The 16703-nt window shown below is 38.8% G+C and overlaps 1 protein-coding gene across 1 annotated transcript; it reads left to right on the forward strand.

Moving 5' to 3' along the window:
* Positions 1 to 932: 932 nt before the first annotated feature.
* LOC149186376 (uncharacterized) lies at positions 933 to 1836 on the forward strand. Its single transcript, XM_089409320.1, has 3 exons — positions 933 to 1190; positions 1285 to 1495; positions 1652 to 1836. The coding sequence occupies exons 1-3, from the start codon at positions 963 to 965 to the stop codon at positions 1834 to 1836; spliced, it is 624 nt and encodes a 207-aa protein (XP_089265446.1). The 5' UTR covers positions 933 to 962.
* Positions 1837 to 16703: the final 14867 nt, after the last annotated feature.

Below are 16703 nucleotides of genomic sequence, written 5' to 3' on the forward strand. Positions count from 1 at the left end.
ACAATACATAACTTAATATATAAAATCCTTTCTTCAATCACAATTATAAATACTTCGAGAATAAGTCAAAACACAATACCTCAAAAGCTGTAAAGATAATGATGGAATTATTTTCTTACACCAGTCATAAATCCCGGAATTGGTCAAAGCAACTCCCTTCAAAAATATTAGTTTTTCATTTGCAAGTTTTTCAAAATATAAATAAGGCAACTCCCCTCAAAAATATTAGTTTTTCATTTGCAAGTTTTTCGAAATATAAACACTATCGACAATAGGTCAAAACACAATACATAACTTAAAATTATAAAAAGAAAAAAAACCAACCTCAAAAGCCGGGAAGATAATCATGGAATTATTATCTTACACCACAGTCATAAATTCCATCCAGAATAAAAGCGAATTTTTAAACCATACACATAAAAAAAATAAAAAAAAACCAAATTCCAGCTAAAAACTCAGACAACGCCGTATCATAATAGGCTTAGTGGTACCAAATCCAATTACCAACATGACAGTTAGGAAAATGATTTCTAATCACGTGGCCGGGAGATGATATAGCGTTGAAAATCAAGCGATATTTATCCCCGGATTACGAATGTACTGTTTGGATCATGATCTTAATGTGGAAACTGACATGAAACTTCGACCTCAAGTAACAATGACAGCTCTAAAACAAGTCATATCAATCCTTCCACCAACTTAACTATAAATGCCGTCATTCTGATAAAGCGGGCACTGCCAAAACATTCCCGGTTTCCATTCGTTGCAGCCATTTCCTCCCGGTTGGAATTTAGAGTCAAATTGGGATTTGAGAAAACCCTAGCTGGCCAGCATGGTGGGAAGTACAGTCTATATTGGTAAGAAAACAATGAAAGAAGTTGTCTCTGGTTCTAATTTATTCTGCATTTTTTCTTGTTCTGCAGTGAAGTTTTAGAGTATCCAACATCCTTATCTCACAGACCATGTTTCTGTGCGTAGTGAACTTGGATGGAAAAGTTGACGAGCGAATGCTGTATGAAATCATGGTTCAGGCAGGGCCATTAGTGAGCCTATCCATCCCAAAAATTAAAAATTTCAATGTACACAGGGGCTATGGTTTCGCAGAATATGCAACCGCAGAGAGTGCTGAATATGCAGTGAAGCTATTCTCAGGACTAGTTAGTCTTTATGGCAAGAGGCTTGGGTTTAAGGTGAGTCAAATTTAATCCATAAAGCCGTCTTCTGTAAATCTCTTTACTGTTATTGACCTGATTATGATTATAAGTTTTGGTGTTGTTTGATTAGATTGCAGGCACAAAAAATAATTGGGCTCCAGTCATTAACCAAGAGGCTCATGGACACTCTCATAAATACCAGTTTACTCCGCCCACATTAAAATCGTGTGTAGGGTATTGCATGCCTTTTATTTTACCGGACCCTCATTTGGCAGCTCATGAGGTCTCTTCTGTACATTTAGCACAGTCCACTCAAGTTACCAAAGCAAAACGCAAGTCAAGTAAGTTATATTGCACTGTTATATATCCAAGGGTTTAGTTTAATGGATTCCAAAATATTCTAACAAAGTACAGAATATTTTAAAATTTGCTATTTGCAATCAAATTTCTCGCAGATAATAGAATATTTTTTCCTAACTATATAATTTACTTTCCAGGGTTCAAGTCCAAAACCTCCGCTAGAACTGCTATTAATCATTTTGTGAATGACAAGCAACCAAAACCCAAAAGATGGGATACTGATCGCCATTTTGTGAATGACAACGAACCAAAACCCAAAGGATGGGATACTGATCGACGCAACAGTTCTGAAGCAATAGAAATACAGCGGATATCTTCTTAATTGTCTGAATTTTTTGATTTCATGGACAGTTTCTGAGACAATGATGCATTCAGCGAAGTTTTGCTGACAAAATTTAAAATTTTGAAACCTCGAAAATCCACATCCACAACTATATATTGCTAATTCTGCTTGGAAACAAGGGCAGCTTGGAAATTTTGTTTTCGGATTCCAAGAAACATGGCTGAAATTTAACATCACAAGGCAATCGACGCATAAATCTTATTTTTCGGTATGGTATAAGGAAGGGTTAGTTGCACTCCGTAAAGAACTTTTCACGTTTTGAATGAACCATGTTATGAATATTTAGTTGCACTCTGCACAGAACTTTTCACGTTCTGAAAGAATCATATTATAAATATTTAGTATTTATATTTGTTTCAAGCTCAACAAATTCTTACGCATACATGGCTATTTAGTTCACCTAAGTTATATTATTATTACAAATCTTTGTGAATTTAATGAGTGCGCTTATATTGCTAACAACTTATGATTACACTTGTTTCTGAACTTAATGAGTGCTTTTAAATTGCTGATTTGTAATAGAAATCTGTAGAGTTGAATTTTTATTAATTTTATATAAAAGTAAATAATTTAATTTAGAAACTAATATATTTTTGTTTTATTTTTCCTTATGAGTAGCCATGTAATCCTTTGAGAATGGTGAATGCCTAGGGTTTTCCAACTCCTGCAACATAATTTTGACATCCTCAGCTTCTTCCACAAACTTTCATAGATCTCTAACTATGATAGCCCAAGATGTCAGCCACAAGGTCCTCCCCCCTCTTATCAAAATGTAGCTATCGGTGATTCCACCTTGAAAGGTAACACAAGTTTCTCTTCCTCACAAGCTCAAACCGCCCGTGATGACCAACAAAACATTCATAACACAGAGGAATCCACTCGTGGGAGCTACATGACAACATTGCTCCTGCAAGCATTGTCTCCCAAAAGCTACTTAAAACCCTAGATATGAAGTGCACTCACACATGGTAGCAAGGGCGATCTAGTACATGCAACATCATGCCCAAATTTGTAATTTCATGTGGGCTTTTTTGACTAAGAAGGATTTTATGATGTGGATAAAAAAAAAAATGGCAACCAAAGGGCCGTGTGGAGCTCCACCTCTGCACCAAGGGTTTTTTTTATAGTCATCTTCGCTAATATGGAGCATCAAACAAGGGTCTTTGAAAATGGCCCTTATTTCTACAACAATATAATGATTTTCATTAGGTTCTAGGAGGATAGATATAACCCACAAAATGAGAATTTATTGGCAGCTCCTATCTAGGTTAGATTGTACATTCCCCATTGATCACTGGCAAGAAGACATCTTACAAGACCTTAGGAATATGATCAGATCCTTCATCAAGATCTCAAAGGTTACCAAAACCAAAAGATACATGGCATATGCCCACATTTGCGTGTACCTGAATATCACATAACCACTCCCATAATCCATTGAAACTTCCTATAGGAATGAAGATATTCTCCAACAGTTGACTATGAGCATATTCTATTTCAATGCTCGCATTCCCATGAATACTGGAACCTATATAAGGATTTCCCTATGAATTAGTCAACAGTTCCTCGGCCACAAGGCCCAACATTGGACTCAGATGGATTTCAGCATCCTCCCCCTAGAAGAAGGAATTAGAAGGATCCACTTGAGGTGAATCAAAGTAATACCCAATCTAGCAATCAAAAGAGTGCCCTAGAAAATCTCAAAAAAGAGATGGAAAAGCCTAAACAAACCCTAGAGGCCATGGACATGGATTCTCAACTAGAAAAGGAAAGAACCTAGAATCCCAAAAAGAGGAATTTTTCGAGAATGAAGTAGAAATGGAGGACCCTCATCCGTATTCACCTCATTGTAGCCCATAGGAGCAATCAAACGTAGTTGAGCACATCAAGGAGGAGATGGACATGAATGAAATTATTCTCTCAACAATTTTGGATGAATGCAAACCAGGGACCTCACTGCCATCCCTGAAGCTCAATTGAAGTTATTCCAACAATCATATACCAAACTCAAAGATTCCCATGAATCACCAGCATCAAACCACCTTGACTCAATGGTCAAGAATCCCTCTCTTTCTTCCAAAGATCCATCACCCAACTCTAAGGAAGAGAAGAAACAAGGCCAAAAAACGAGGAAAGAATTGATTCAGAGAGAAGGAAAATTCATAGCTAACTCACGAAAGGTACATATGCTATCTAAGGTTTTTCCCCCATCCTAATATTTTCTCTAAAGAAAATATTATCCTGGAACATTTGAGATCTTAACTCCAAATATATGCAAAGACATATTTTTAAAAGCATAAAAAGGGAACAACCTAACATTGGTATTCTTCAAGAGACCATATGATCATATGAACAACTAGACAAAATAACCTCCAAATGTTGGAGATGTTATCAATCTATAGCTTGGATGCCACAAAATTTGCAAGGGGCTCAGTGGTACAGTATAACAAAATAGAGATATAATTCTCTTATTGGTTTGTGGCATCATGGATCTTGGCAGGACGCTTCATACCCTTAGGATAAAAATAAAAATAAAATTAGGTGTCTTTTCACAATGTATGAGCCTTGTCTTCCAATTGAGAAGTCCCAATTTCTAAACTCTCTCCTACAACTTAGCAAAATTTTCCATGGATAATTATGCTTGGTGGGGAGTGACTTAAACTTAATCAAATCACTATAAGAAAAGAAGGGTATTATCCGCAAGATAGATATAGACTTCAACCACTTGAATGAAATGATCAAATTCATGCACACGGTGGATATCTCGGCCAACAATGACATCCACACCTAGAACAACCAAAGAGGACATATGCACTAAATAGCCTATTGTCTTGACTTCTTTATGATTTATAAATCCTTTTTAACTCAAGTCCTTTTTATGGAAGATTTTATCCTTCAGTGCATGGGCTCAAACTTCAAATCACTCGCCCATCTATCTGGAAGTGGACATCAAATTAGGCCCCAACAACAAACCCTTCAAATTTGAGGGCTTTTGGTTGCATGATCCCTGTTTTATTGAAAAGGCTAAAGATCAGAGACAAAACTTAGATTTCCAAAATCCATCCCCAATGTTCAAATTTCAGTAAAAATTAAAGGCCCTCAAAAACCAAATCAGATAATGGAACAAGAAAGAATTTGGCAATATCCTTCAAGCCAAAAATTGATTGGAAGCCCAAATGGAAATTATACAACCACAAATTGTCCTAGATTGTCGCATAGAGGATCTGGATCAAGAGGAAAGAACCATCTTAGTGAAAGTAAAGGACCAAAGAAAACAAGAAGAGTTGTTATGGAAACAAATCTCGAATCAGTTGGCTAAAAGAGTGGGGGAGAAACACTAGTTTCTTTCACAAGCCTATGCTCCAACACATGAACCAAAACATAATCTTAGAACCCTCCTATATATATCAAGAAATAAACTAGCTAAGCATAAGGATCTTGAGGCTGAATTGAAAAACTTATATAGCATTCTCCTGTGAGATACTTTTCCCAATAGACTAGTAGCCACAAGTAAGATTGTCTCCCACATTTCTAGTCATATCACCCCTTATCAAAATGTGCCCCTTATGAGATAAATCACTCTCAAAGAAGTTGAATAAGATTCAATGAGTATGCCAAAAGATAAGGCCCTCGGTCCTTATGGCTTCACTCCCGATTTTTTCCAAGTCTATTGGTCATTCTTGGGCCCAGAAATATTAGATATGCTAGAAGAATCTAAGAAAACCAGAACCCTACTCCCTACCCTCAACTCCACCTTTTGCAACCCATCCCCAAAGATAACAATGCACTGGATCCTAGTGGCTTTCACCACGTTGCCATATGTGATGTTATATATAATATAATCTCCAAAATTATAGGAAATCATTTAAAGCCTCTTCTACCATTCCTCATTTCCAAGCAGTAGTCTAACTACATGGAGAGATGCTAGATCCTAAATGGCATAATAGTGGTACATGAGCTCATTCACTCTTTAAAGAAGCGAAGGAAAGCATGCATGATTACTTAACTTCTCCAAAGCCTTTGAAAAATTGAGTTGGCCTTACCTGTACCACATCCTGAAATCCTTTGGATTCTCTTAAGACTAGACTAATTGGATATGCTCTCTTTTTTCCTCCCCATTCTTTTTAATTCTTCTTAATGTAACTCTAACCAAAACCTTTAACCCCTCTAGAGGCATCATGAAAGGGCACCCTATGTATCCTTTCCCTTTTTTCTTAATGGTCAAAAGCCCTGGTTGAGTTCTCCAGGAAGTAAGAAGACACGACTCTGTTTCTAGCATCCACCTAAGAAACCCTATGGACCTCATCACTCGTTAGAAATTTGTGGATGATATTATGATTATGGGACAATCCTTAGCCCAAGAAGTAAGAGAATTGAAACACATCAAGAGAATTGAAATGGATGAGTTCATACTTGCATCGAGTTCTTCCATCAACCCCACCAAAGAACACATATTTTTCTTCAATACCCATAATACCATCCAAACCCATCTGGCTACAATTTTGGGTTTCCAACTATCTTCTCTTCCTTTCATTTAGCTCAGAGCCCCTAATTGTCATTAATTCTCTCAAAACTATCCAATGGAAATATCTCCTTGATAAATTCTCTAGAAACCTAGATAGTTGGACCTTCAATGCCTTAAACATTACAAGGCATCTAACTCTCCTTAATTTAGTCCTATAAGCATTGCCTATATAAAATATTTCTATTATGGTTGTGATAAAAGTGCGTTCTTTGTTTCTTTGGGGGGGTGCTACCAAAGAGTGTAAGTGGGCTCTAGTCACATGGGATAAGGGATGCCTTCCCAAAATCAAGGGGGGATTGGGACTTCAAGATCCAGAAACACTTAGTAATGTCATGGGAGCCATGTTGTGGCGACATTGGATACAAGGAGGACATGAGTTGTGGAAAATCATTTGGCATGAAAAATATAACCCATGCCAATCTTTGCTCCAAAAATTGAAGAAAGGTAACATAGTCCAAGGCTCAAACATATGGAACCTATCAAATGGCAACAAAACATTAATCCAAAATCACAACTTTTGGGAAATAAAAAATGGTTCAAAAAATAGATTTTTTAGATCTCGAGACTGTTATCCTCCATAATATCCCAAGGCTAAGAAGGGATATCGAAGGAGGTAACCTCAAACCAAGCTTTTAGTTTGGTAGCTAGCCTTACCAAACCAGAGAGGGCTCTCTCTATGAAATCACAGCCAAAGGTTGACAAGAATGTAAAAGAATATTAGGCTAGGTATGTTAGGCTTAGGTAGGTTTTGAGTCTTTAGGGTTTTGATATTGCATTAGGGATGAAAACTAGGTAACTAGGTAAAAGTATCAAAGGCTTACAACAACAAAGGTAGCAATAATTTTGTGATGGATTTAGGGTTTTGTTGGTGTAGTGTAGGGTTTAAAAGAGTAAAAAGGTCTTAATGAGAATGTGCACCTTCAAATTCATTAATTAAGAAGGAAAATTACACAAAATGGTATTCTCATCAAAACAAAGCTTTAATGAAAAGAAATATTCTTATAACCTTTAAGGAAAATAACTAAAGAAATAAGATATGGAAAGGAGAGATATATATATCTGTTGACACCTAATCATAGGGATTGGGTGAACAACTGTAATTAATGTAAATAAATAATAGAAAAGATGGAGAGTCACTGGGAGATGAACTGAACAGTCACTCCCTCTTGTATATAATAATGAACAACCTGAATGAATAACATGAATTAATTTGAGGAGTTACCTCCTGGTCTGACATGGTATCAGAGCCAGTGCCATTTTTGGCTTCCCTCTTTAATTTGTAACTCCTATTCTGTCTATGTTCTGAATCCTTTACAGACTGACATCTCTCTCATATCCCTTGTGACTCACCATTATTCTGTTGATTCTGGCTAAACCTAGCAGCTCTGACGCTGACGCTTCCACTGGTTTGACAGTTTATTCATTGACTTGAACGTTTCTATAGTGTTGCCTTCTCTGCTCCTGTCACTGCACGATACCTGCATACAAAACGCTTAGCCTTTTCTGCGCTCCTTTCTTGCGACCTGCCCTCATTGTGGCATTGAGCCATTGTTTGAGCCAATTTAGGGCATCAAGCCCCCAACTACAGGCAGCTTTTCACAAGTTTTGTCGCACTCATACCACTCCCTAGACTGTGTTTCTCTTCTGAGGATGTTCAAAAATGAACTGTTGCGTTCCCATTATGCACTATCCCCTCGACATCACTGTGATTAGAATTTCTATATTGTGTGAAAGGATTGCATGTTGCGTAGTCCATAGTCCACCCTGCTCGGCTCCAAAATGCATCAACTACCATATGTATATGTCGCTTTGACTACCATATGCATTAAAATGGTGTGATAGCAGTTCCATTTTAATGTCGAGGACATGAATGCTTGATATATCATATGAAAGAAGGTTGAAAATACGATGGTATGTGATGGTATGTCATATATTATGAATGGTGAGTGGTAATATAATAATATTATACGAGTGGTGATATTCTATATGGATAGAATATAACTTTTATCTTTGTATATTAAATCAATTTCTTACCTAATCAAGAAGGAAGAATAAGGCTGCATTATTTTGAAGGACATAGTCCTTCTTGTAAGAATGCATTCAATCATATCTATTGTGGGAGTAGTTCTCACTGGCAAGGAGAACTATGCTGAGTGGTCTCGGAAGATAAAACACACCCTCATTTTCAATGAGTTGTGGAAGTGAGTGTGTGTTGGAGACAGAGACAAAGAGCCAGAACATCCTACCTCAGACAAGGAGTTCACCATTTGGGAAAATAAGAATAGCAAGGCCTATGCATTGATTGCAACATCAGTAAATGAAGAGGTGAGTTGCCATATTTCGCCATTTTCAAATGCTTTCGAAGCCTTACAAAAACTGAAGGAACTCTATGACTCACACTCTGCACTTGAAGTTGTTCAACTCATGATTAAACTCTTCACCCTTGAATTACAAAATAATGATCCTCTTTCTCTTGCATCAGAAGTAAAATCTATAATGCATGATATCAAAGTCACTAATGTTGAACTGGATATTCCTTTGATAGCTTTTCTCAAGGCACTTTATCCCACTTACTCAAATTATCTTGAGTCATTGCAAGCAAATGGAAATCTCAAAGATATTACCTTTGACTCCCTTGTGAAAAAATTTGCTGAAAGAGAGAAAGCTTTTGGCAAGAAGACAACTCCTGAGTCTTCTGAAGAGGTTGTGTGCCTTGCTCATAGAGAAAAGAATCTTGCTCAAGATTCTTCTAGAGGAAGAGGTGGTCGAAGAGGAAGAGGAAGAAATTTCAAAGGCAAGGGGTGTAGACACTCTCAAGGAGAAAAGTCAGATTTGTACTACATACACTGCAAAAGAGATGGATCACATGATGCATCCACGTGCAAGTTGCCTTGGGACAGAATTGAGCAGGAAAGAAATCAACCCAAAGGTAAAACTAATGACAAAGACAAAGGTAAAGCACCTGAATCTGCTCACTATGATGTGGTAAACTGTAATATTGGAGTAAATGAAGGCTTATTTAATGCTTCACTTGCTTCTTGGAAAAAATAATTGGTTTCTTGATTCAGGAGCAACTTGCCACATGACTTTTAGAACATATTTTTTTTGAAGAATTTACTAACAATGTTGATGGAGCAGTATAATTTGTAGACAAATCAATAATCAAGCCATCAGGGCTTGGCACAATCAGGCTTAAACATTAATGGTCTCAAAAGCCTTCCAAAACATCATTCTCCTAGAGGTACTCTCAAAAGCGTAGCGAGCTCTTCAAAAAGAGGGCAAAGAGGTGTTTTTTGAGTAGTTTACAACCTTTTTCACCCGCCAAAACTTGTTTAAGGTCTCCTCCCAAAGGATAGAAGTGATGTACAAGTCACGAGGAATATAAATATGCAAAAAAAATGTCATTTGGAGCCTCCCATAAAAAGTGCAGCATGGGTCACGCTCCGTTTCTGACCCTCTGACTGTTTCAAAAAATTGCCAAAAATTCTCGATTTCCTACAAACATAGCTCTCAAAGATGGAGCCATATCTCTATAACCATAAAAGTGCTTACCAAATGGAGAGACGTTTGTATTTTGTTATATGTTATGAACACAAACCTCCTCCAGTTTTCCAAAATACGTTCCCATTGGTTCCGAATCCAAGTTTTAATTTGGTCACTCAAAAATTGCAGAAGATTGGCGTGATATAGGAAAAATGAAGCGTGGTATATGAGATGGTGTTTGGAGGACTTCCATGAGGAGTTTTAGGCTGAAAAGGGTATGGTTGGAAATCTTATGATGTTTGCTACACAATGGGGTCATCAAGCCCTGCAAACACTTTCTCCAAACCACCTAACTATTCAATCTCCCAAGACTACTCTAGAAATGAAACAATTCTCCTGTAGCAACTATATTTTTTGCATTTCTCCCAAATAATAACACCTGTGTATAAAATGAAGGAAATTTTTGTTCCTTGGTTTATGATTGACAAAAAAATCTTTCAAGTTTTCCAAATTCATCTTCCTTACTTTAGAAACGAATTTTGAAGTAAGATTGTCCCAATGTGTGTAAAATGATTCGTCTCTTGGAATGATTTCTTGAGAAATGGTGACAACATGATGTCATGTGTCGAAGTTGGCTCATACATACTGATCTGACCTCCCTTCTACTTCCTCTACTCAGTAATCTTAGAATCCATAGAAAACCCTAGCTCAATGGGAGGGGAAATTAGGGTTTGGTGTAGGGAAAAACATGGGATTTGGGTAGTTTTTGAATTTGTGGGAGATGAAGGGGTTAGGGGGTCTCAGAAAATTTGGGGAGATAGGGGTGGATGTTATGGAGTGAGGGGAAGTGGAATTTTGGGATTTGAGTGATGGGAAGGGATGCAAAACTAGGAAATACAGTCCTAGTCTAGAAATGCATAGTAGGGACTAGGGTTTGTGAGGAAAAGTGATGAAATGAGGAACTTGATGAGGGAAATTGTGTGAGATGGTGTATTAAGAGTGTAGGAGGGTAGATGAGTGCCAATTAATTTCTCCTTTGTCTTTTTTCCTTTTATGAGCTGAGTTGACCTCTTTTGAGTGGAGATGGGACCCACTTGTTCTTTTCCAAGAATGACTTTGCATGTTTGAACCTTGTTCTTTTGATATTTTTATGAGAATTATTACTTTTTGATGCCACAAAACACTTGAAAACATCATTTAGAACCTTTTTACAAAATTTCCTCTTCCATTCATGATGACCTAAGTGTGACATGACCTTTATTTGATTTTTGATGGTTTGACTCCATCATGACACCTAATGGACCATGAAACCATGAATTTGACCATTAAACCTCTGAAATGACCTTTGACCATGCAATGATAACTGACATGATGATTCTATCCATGACTCATGACTCATGACCATCCATGATGGCAGTACCAAAATGACTTTTTAAAACCCTAATCATGATGGAAGAAGGAAAACACCTAAACAAGCTAAACTAGTGACCAAATTTTTATTTGAAAACCTATTGAGACATAAAAATTTGACCTTATAACTTCACCTAAGACATGAAAGAGACCATTTGATCACTGGTGACTCCTAGACACTAACATTGGATCCATTGGGGATGGTAGCTCTGAAAGGCGTGTCAAGAACACTGTAGCCCAGGTCGCCTTATTTATTAGGCGTACAGTCTTATGTACAAAGAATAACTTAACATAAGTAATACAAACAGAAATGACCTGACTGAGTTACAAACTAAAAACATGAACTTTAGACTAACTGCAAACTTTATTGGAAGATACTACTGAAAAACACGCTCATAATTGGGCTTATTCATCATACCTACTCTAACTGATCCATACATCACATGATCAAGTGAAATGGGACAACTAATGCAACCATGTAAGAATTTTTTCTCCTAGTTGAATTCTCTGCAAGTGCTTGCTAATGAGCAAGAAGGGAAAACTATTGAAAGGTAACTTCCATGAAAACTTGTAAATAGATTAAATCTTAATGAAATTGCAAAGCATGAGCCCACCGGCCGACCTCAATAATGTTGCAAAAGGATCTTCATAGGAATACATATTTATTTGCAGCCCATCTAATACATTACTTTACTGCTCTTGGTAGTCTTCATACCTTGATTTTAAAATTTTCCCAACATCCATGTTTTCATGAAGTTTCAAATTAAAACAGTTATGATAAAGCTGCAAGATTTCATGTGACCTTTTTGATATATATGATGAGATGATTGACAGACAAGACATTAAAACTGTATGCCAAACTAAATCATTATTGACCAAACTGACAGCCAACCAAAGGATGAGAACTTTGAACGAAAATATCATCTATATAGTTTCCTACTGGATGATTGCAAATATGGGAAATATTTTGTAACCCATTTTGGATTATTTCTTATGAAACGACATGATCTTGTATAAAATATTCATGTTCCACATTTTCAGCTTGTTAATTTAAGGCATGTTCTATGATTAGAGCAATTTATTTCAATTTTTACAGTTAGCTCAATATCTTTTCCAGATTAGCAATCACATCAGCATTAAAGTAAATTGCAGATAGAACATAAACATAAATCGCAGAGGACAAGCCAAGCCAAGAGGACACAAGATGTGGCGCTAGCCACGGACAAACCACAATGTGGGGAAACCCTTGATCAATTCTTCTTATATGTTCTTCAATAGTTCAGCAGAGAGAGAGAGAGAGAGATAGTACATTTACAATAGAAGTCAACACTTTGACTTATCTATATAAGAGTATAGATCATCTCTTAAGAAGATGATACATGAGATCAGTTGAAGACATGCTGCTTCAACTGATTCTCCAAGGTGACTCCTTCACCTATCATTTTGTTGCATCTCGTCATCATGCTGCAACTCACTGTGATGCACCATGCTGCACCCATCATCACAACGCTGGACCTCATGACCATGTTGTACACTTCATACTGCTGCACCTGATGTTGGATTGCTGTACATTGTTGCACCATGCTATTCACTATTGTCATATGAGGCATACAACTATGATCTAGGTGGATATTGGTGGCCACCCGCCAATTCCACTTGGACCCCCACCATTGTTTCTTTCGGCTTTTCAGTTTTCCTTAATTGTAGCATAGTTTACTATTTTTAGCAATTTTTCAGGTCCTGAAATTCCGAAGCCATTTTGAGGCCCTAAACGACATTTTTTTGGGAAAAATCGGAGCAACATGGGTCCATGGACCAAATTTCTCCTCCCAAAGTTGTATTTCTCGGATAGATCTTTCTAACGAGATATTGTACGCGTCAAATGGAGATCGTATGCCAAAGTTACGAACTCGGGAAGTTGATGTAGCAATTTACCCAAATGGGGCCACAATTTGGCGTTTCATCTTCTAGGGTTAGGTTTTTGGATGTTTAGGGTTTTCCATTGTTTCTCAACAATAAATAGGCCTTCAAGCCTCATTGTAACACAGTTCAGAGGCATGTAGCTGCAACATCTCTTATCAGAGATAAGCTACCATTGCCCTAGCTAGTTTATTTCCATTTTTGTTTGTAAGCATATTTCAGTATTTTACATTAATGAAATGAAGTATTATTTCCGCTACATCTCTGTGTCTATGGTCATCTCTGTAATTTTTTGTGTTCCTATTTAAATCCGGATCAATGGTATCAGAGCGGTCTGCTTTTTCTCTATTTTTCTTTGCATGTCCCCAATGAGGTCGGGATATAAGGAGTTAGGGCTTGAATTGGTCGAACCTTTGCAAGACCAGCATCACAAATCCTAACGGCATCCCATGGTGGATGAAAATAAATATTAGGGGGCAGGAGATCCTATCAAAATATTGCTCGAAGAAGCCCTCGAGTGACAAAGGAACACGATGATGGAAAACTTTTCTCAGATCCTTCAGCGGCTTTCCAGGGGCGACGCATCGGCTTCCAATAGCTACTCTGGAAACGACACACCGTTTAGGGTACAAGTTAATTTTGAAATCCCCATATTCGAGGGTCAGATAGACGCAGATGCCGTCGATAAATGGTTAAATATGCTAGAGGGTTATTTTTCTGTTCATGATTTTTCCAGTCGGGAAAAGCTCATTTTAGCTCTTCTCAAAGCATCCCCCCACGTCAAGGACTGGTGGGAAACATACTGCGAATAGAAGGATGAAAGTACAGGCTCACTATTTTCAGCTGCACCCACTTGGAATTCATTCCGGGATTCCATCAAGGAGTAGTACTACCCTGTCAGAAGCTATGAGGATCAATACATAAAGTGGACCACGCTGCAGCAGGGAAGGGACCAAGACTTGCCAGAGTTTACCAATATTTTCCATACCCTTCACATAAAGTTGGGTATCAAGGATTCAGAGCAGCATTTGGTACTCAAATACTACGGCTGCCTGCACAAGTACATCCAGGAAGAAATAGAATTCCAGAACATCTCCTCGCTCGGCACGACATACCGATATGCCGTCAAGGTCGAGCAAAAGTTTAAATAGAAGAAGCGAGATTTTGGATTTGCCAATCCGAAGTAAGGGAAAGGTGCCCCCAAACTACAGAACAAAGGACAAAGCCAAGGCGGGGTGGCCCAATACAACCCGCCAAAGCTGCAAGAAAAGAACAACTTCGTGAAGTCGAAAAAGGACACGAGAAAGTGGTGTGAGTTCCATAAGAGCTCCACTCACAACACAAGTGAGTGTTGGGCCAAGCAATCACTGGTGGTCGAGCTAAAGGTTTCAGAATCAGATGCATGTTCTGACTTTGAGTCAGAACCCGACAAGGGGAATGACAAAGGGAAGCAGATTATCGATGCGGAGCCCAACACCACCATTGCCACCACAAAGATCCAGAAGGAGGAACTCGAAGATCCATAGGAGGAGGAGTGTTTCTTCCACTCCCAGATGTGGGTAAAGGGCTCCCCGCTAGAATTCATTGTCAATAGCAGGAGCCAAAAGAACCTCATTTAGGTAGAGGTCATGAAGCGGCTAGGCCTACCGACCACAGCACATCCACAACCGTACACCATCGGGTGGCTTCACCAAGGATGGGATCTTCACGTGAGCCGGCAGTGTCGCCTTTTATACAACATCAAGCCCTTCACGGATGAGGTATTGTGTGACATTACTCCCCTTGAAGTTTGTGATGTATTATTAGGACAACCATACTTGTGGAAGCGACATGCTGTGTATGAATCAAGGCCGTGTTGTTATTGTTACTTTGGGAAATAAGTTGTACAAGATACCAGAGGTAGCACCGCCTACCGCCATCTCTTTGGTTACTACAAAACAATGCCATAAGCTCATTTCCAAAACAGGAAAATTTGTTTTCCTGATGATACACCCTCAAGGAAAGAAGAAGACGGTGGCCATGACCTCCAGACTGGGCCCCTCCACACGACAACTATAGATGGATGAGATCGTGGAGGAGTATGAAGATATCTTCACCCCCTCCACCGAGGTTCCGCTGCACTGTCAGGTCAAGCACTCTATCGATCTAACCCCAGGTGCGCTGCTGCCCAATGGACCAATCTATCGGCGCTCCGTTCTGGAGAACGATGAAATGAAGAGGCAAATTCATGAGCTGTTGTAGAAAGGTCACATCCGTCCGAGTTCATCGCCCTGTGGAAGCCCGATCGTGTTGGTACAGAAGAAGAATGGGACTTGGAGACTCTGTATTGACTATCAGGTGCTGAACAAGATCATTGTCCGTAATATGTACCCGATCGCACGGATTGATGACCTCCCGGACCAACTAAAGGGGGCAAAATATTTCAGCAAGATCGATTTGAAGTTAGGATATCACTAGGTACCAATCGAACCCTTCGATGTGTGGAAGACTGCCTTCAAAGCAAAGGAGGGCCTTTTCGAATGGTTGGTTATGCCTTTCGGATTGACGAATGCTCCTGCAACCTTCATGAGGCTAATGGATGACATCTTGTGGCCATTCACCAACTCATTTTTAGTGGTATACTTGGATTACATCCTGATCTTCAGCTAGATTTGGGAAGAGCACCTCCACCACATCCAATAGGTTCTCCAAACACTGTGGCAACATAAGTTATGTGCCAATTTGGAGAAATGCACTTTTGGCATGACCCATGTTCAGTATCTAGGATACATTATTGATGAACAGGGGGTGCATGTGGATCCAGCCAAGATCCAAGTCATTCAGGATTGGCCATCTCCAACCACTCTGACAGAGCTCCGCAGCTTTCTAGGTCCTGCCAACTTCTACCGCAGGTTCATGTTGGGATTTTCTCATATCACTTGGCCCTTGAGTCAAGTCACCAAGGGAGGAGCAAAAGAAAAATTATTTTGGTATAAGTCTCAATAGAAGGCATTCACAGAGTTGAAAGATCACCTTTGCTCGGCACCAGTGCTTGCATTACCAGACTTGCAACAACCATTTGAGGTTGAGATAGATGCCTCTGACTATGCTATTGGGGCAGTCCTTACTTAATACGAGCATCCAATGGCATATCATAGTGAGACACTTTCAGACACAGTCCAGAAGTATCCCACTTATGACAAAGAGATGTATTCCATTGTGTAGGTCTGTCGACAGTGGAAGCATTACATTTTGGGGAAGGAAACGGTCATCCACACAGACCACCAACCCCTATAGTTCATATAGACCCAAGGGAAATTGCAGAATGATTGCCATCATAAGTGGTCCACATACCTGCAACAGTTCCATTTGAATATCAAGTATAAGAAGGGCAGCACCAATAATGTTGCAGATTGCCTCAGTTGACCACTGATCATGGCGTTAACCTCCGTGCTCAACTCTTGTGGGCACGAGACTTCTGATTGGCCACTTCTCTACAAAAGTGACCCAAAATTTGGCCACACATACT

This window comes from Pinus tabuliformis, chromosome 3_1 (assembly GCF_031772625.1).
Source record: "Pinus tabuliformis cultivar Carrire ecotype Pingquan chromosome 3_1, CPIR1, whole genome shotgun sequence".
NCBI classification, from domain to species: Eukaryota; Viridiplantae; Streptophyta; class Pinopsida; order Pinales; family Pinaceae; genus Pinus; species Pinus tabuliformis.

What these genes read in the sequence shown, in the direction of transcription:
- LOC149186376 (XM_089409320.1), top strand. Translation starts at nt 963, where the DNA reads ATGTTTCTGTGCGTAGTGAACTTGGATGGAAAAGTTGACGAGCGAATG. An exon ending in GCAAGAGGCTTGGGTTTAAG is followed by an intron (nt 1,191 to 1,284) that starts GTGAGTCAAATT and finishes TTGTTTGATTAG; the next exon opens with ATTGCAGGCACAAAAAATAA. An exon ending in CAAAGCAAAACGCAAGTCAA is followed by an intron (nt 1,496 to 1,651) that starts GTAAGTTATATT and finishes TTTACTTTCCAG; the next exon opens with GGTTCAAGTCCAAAACCTCC.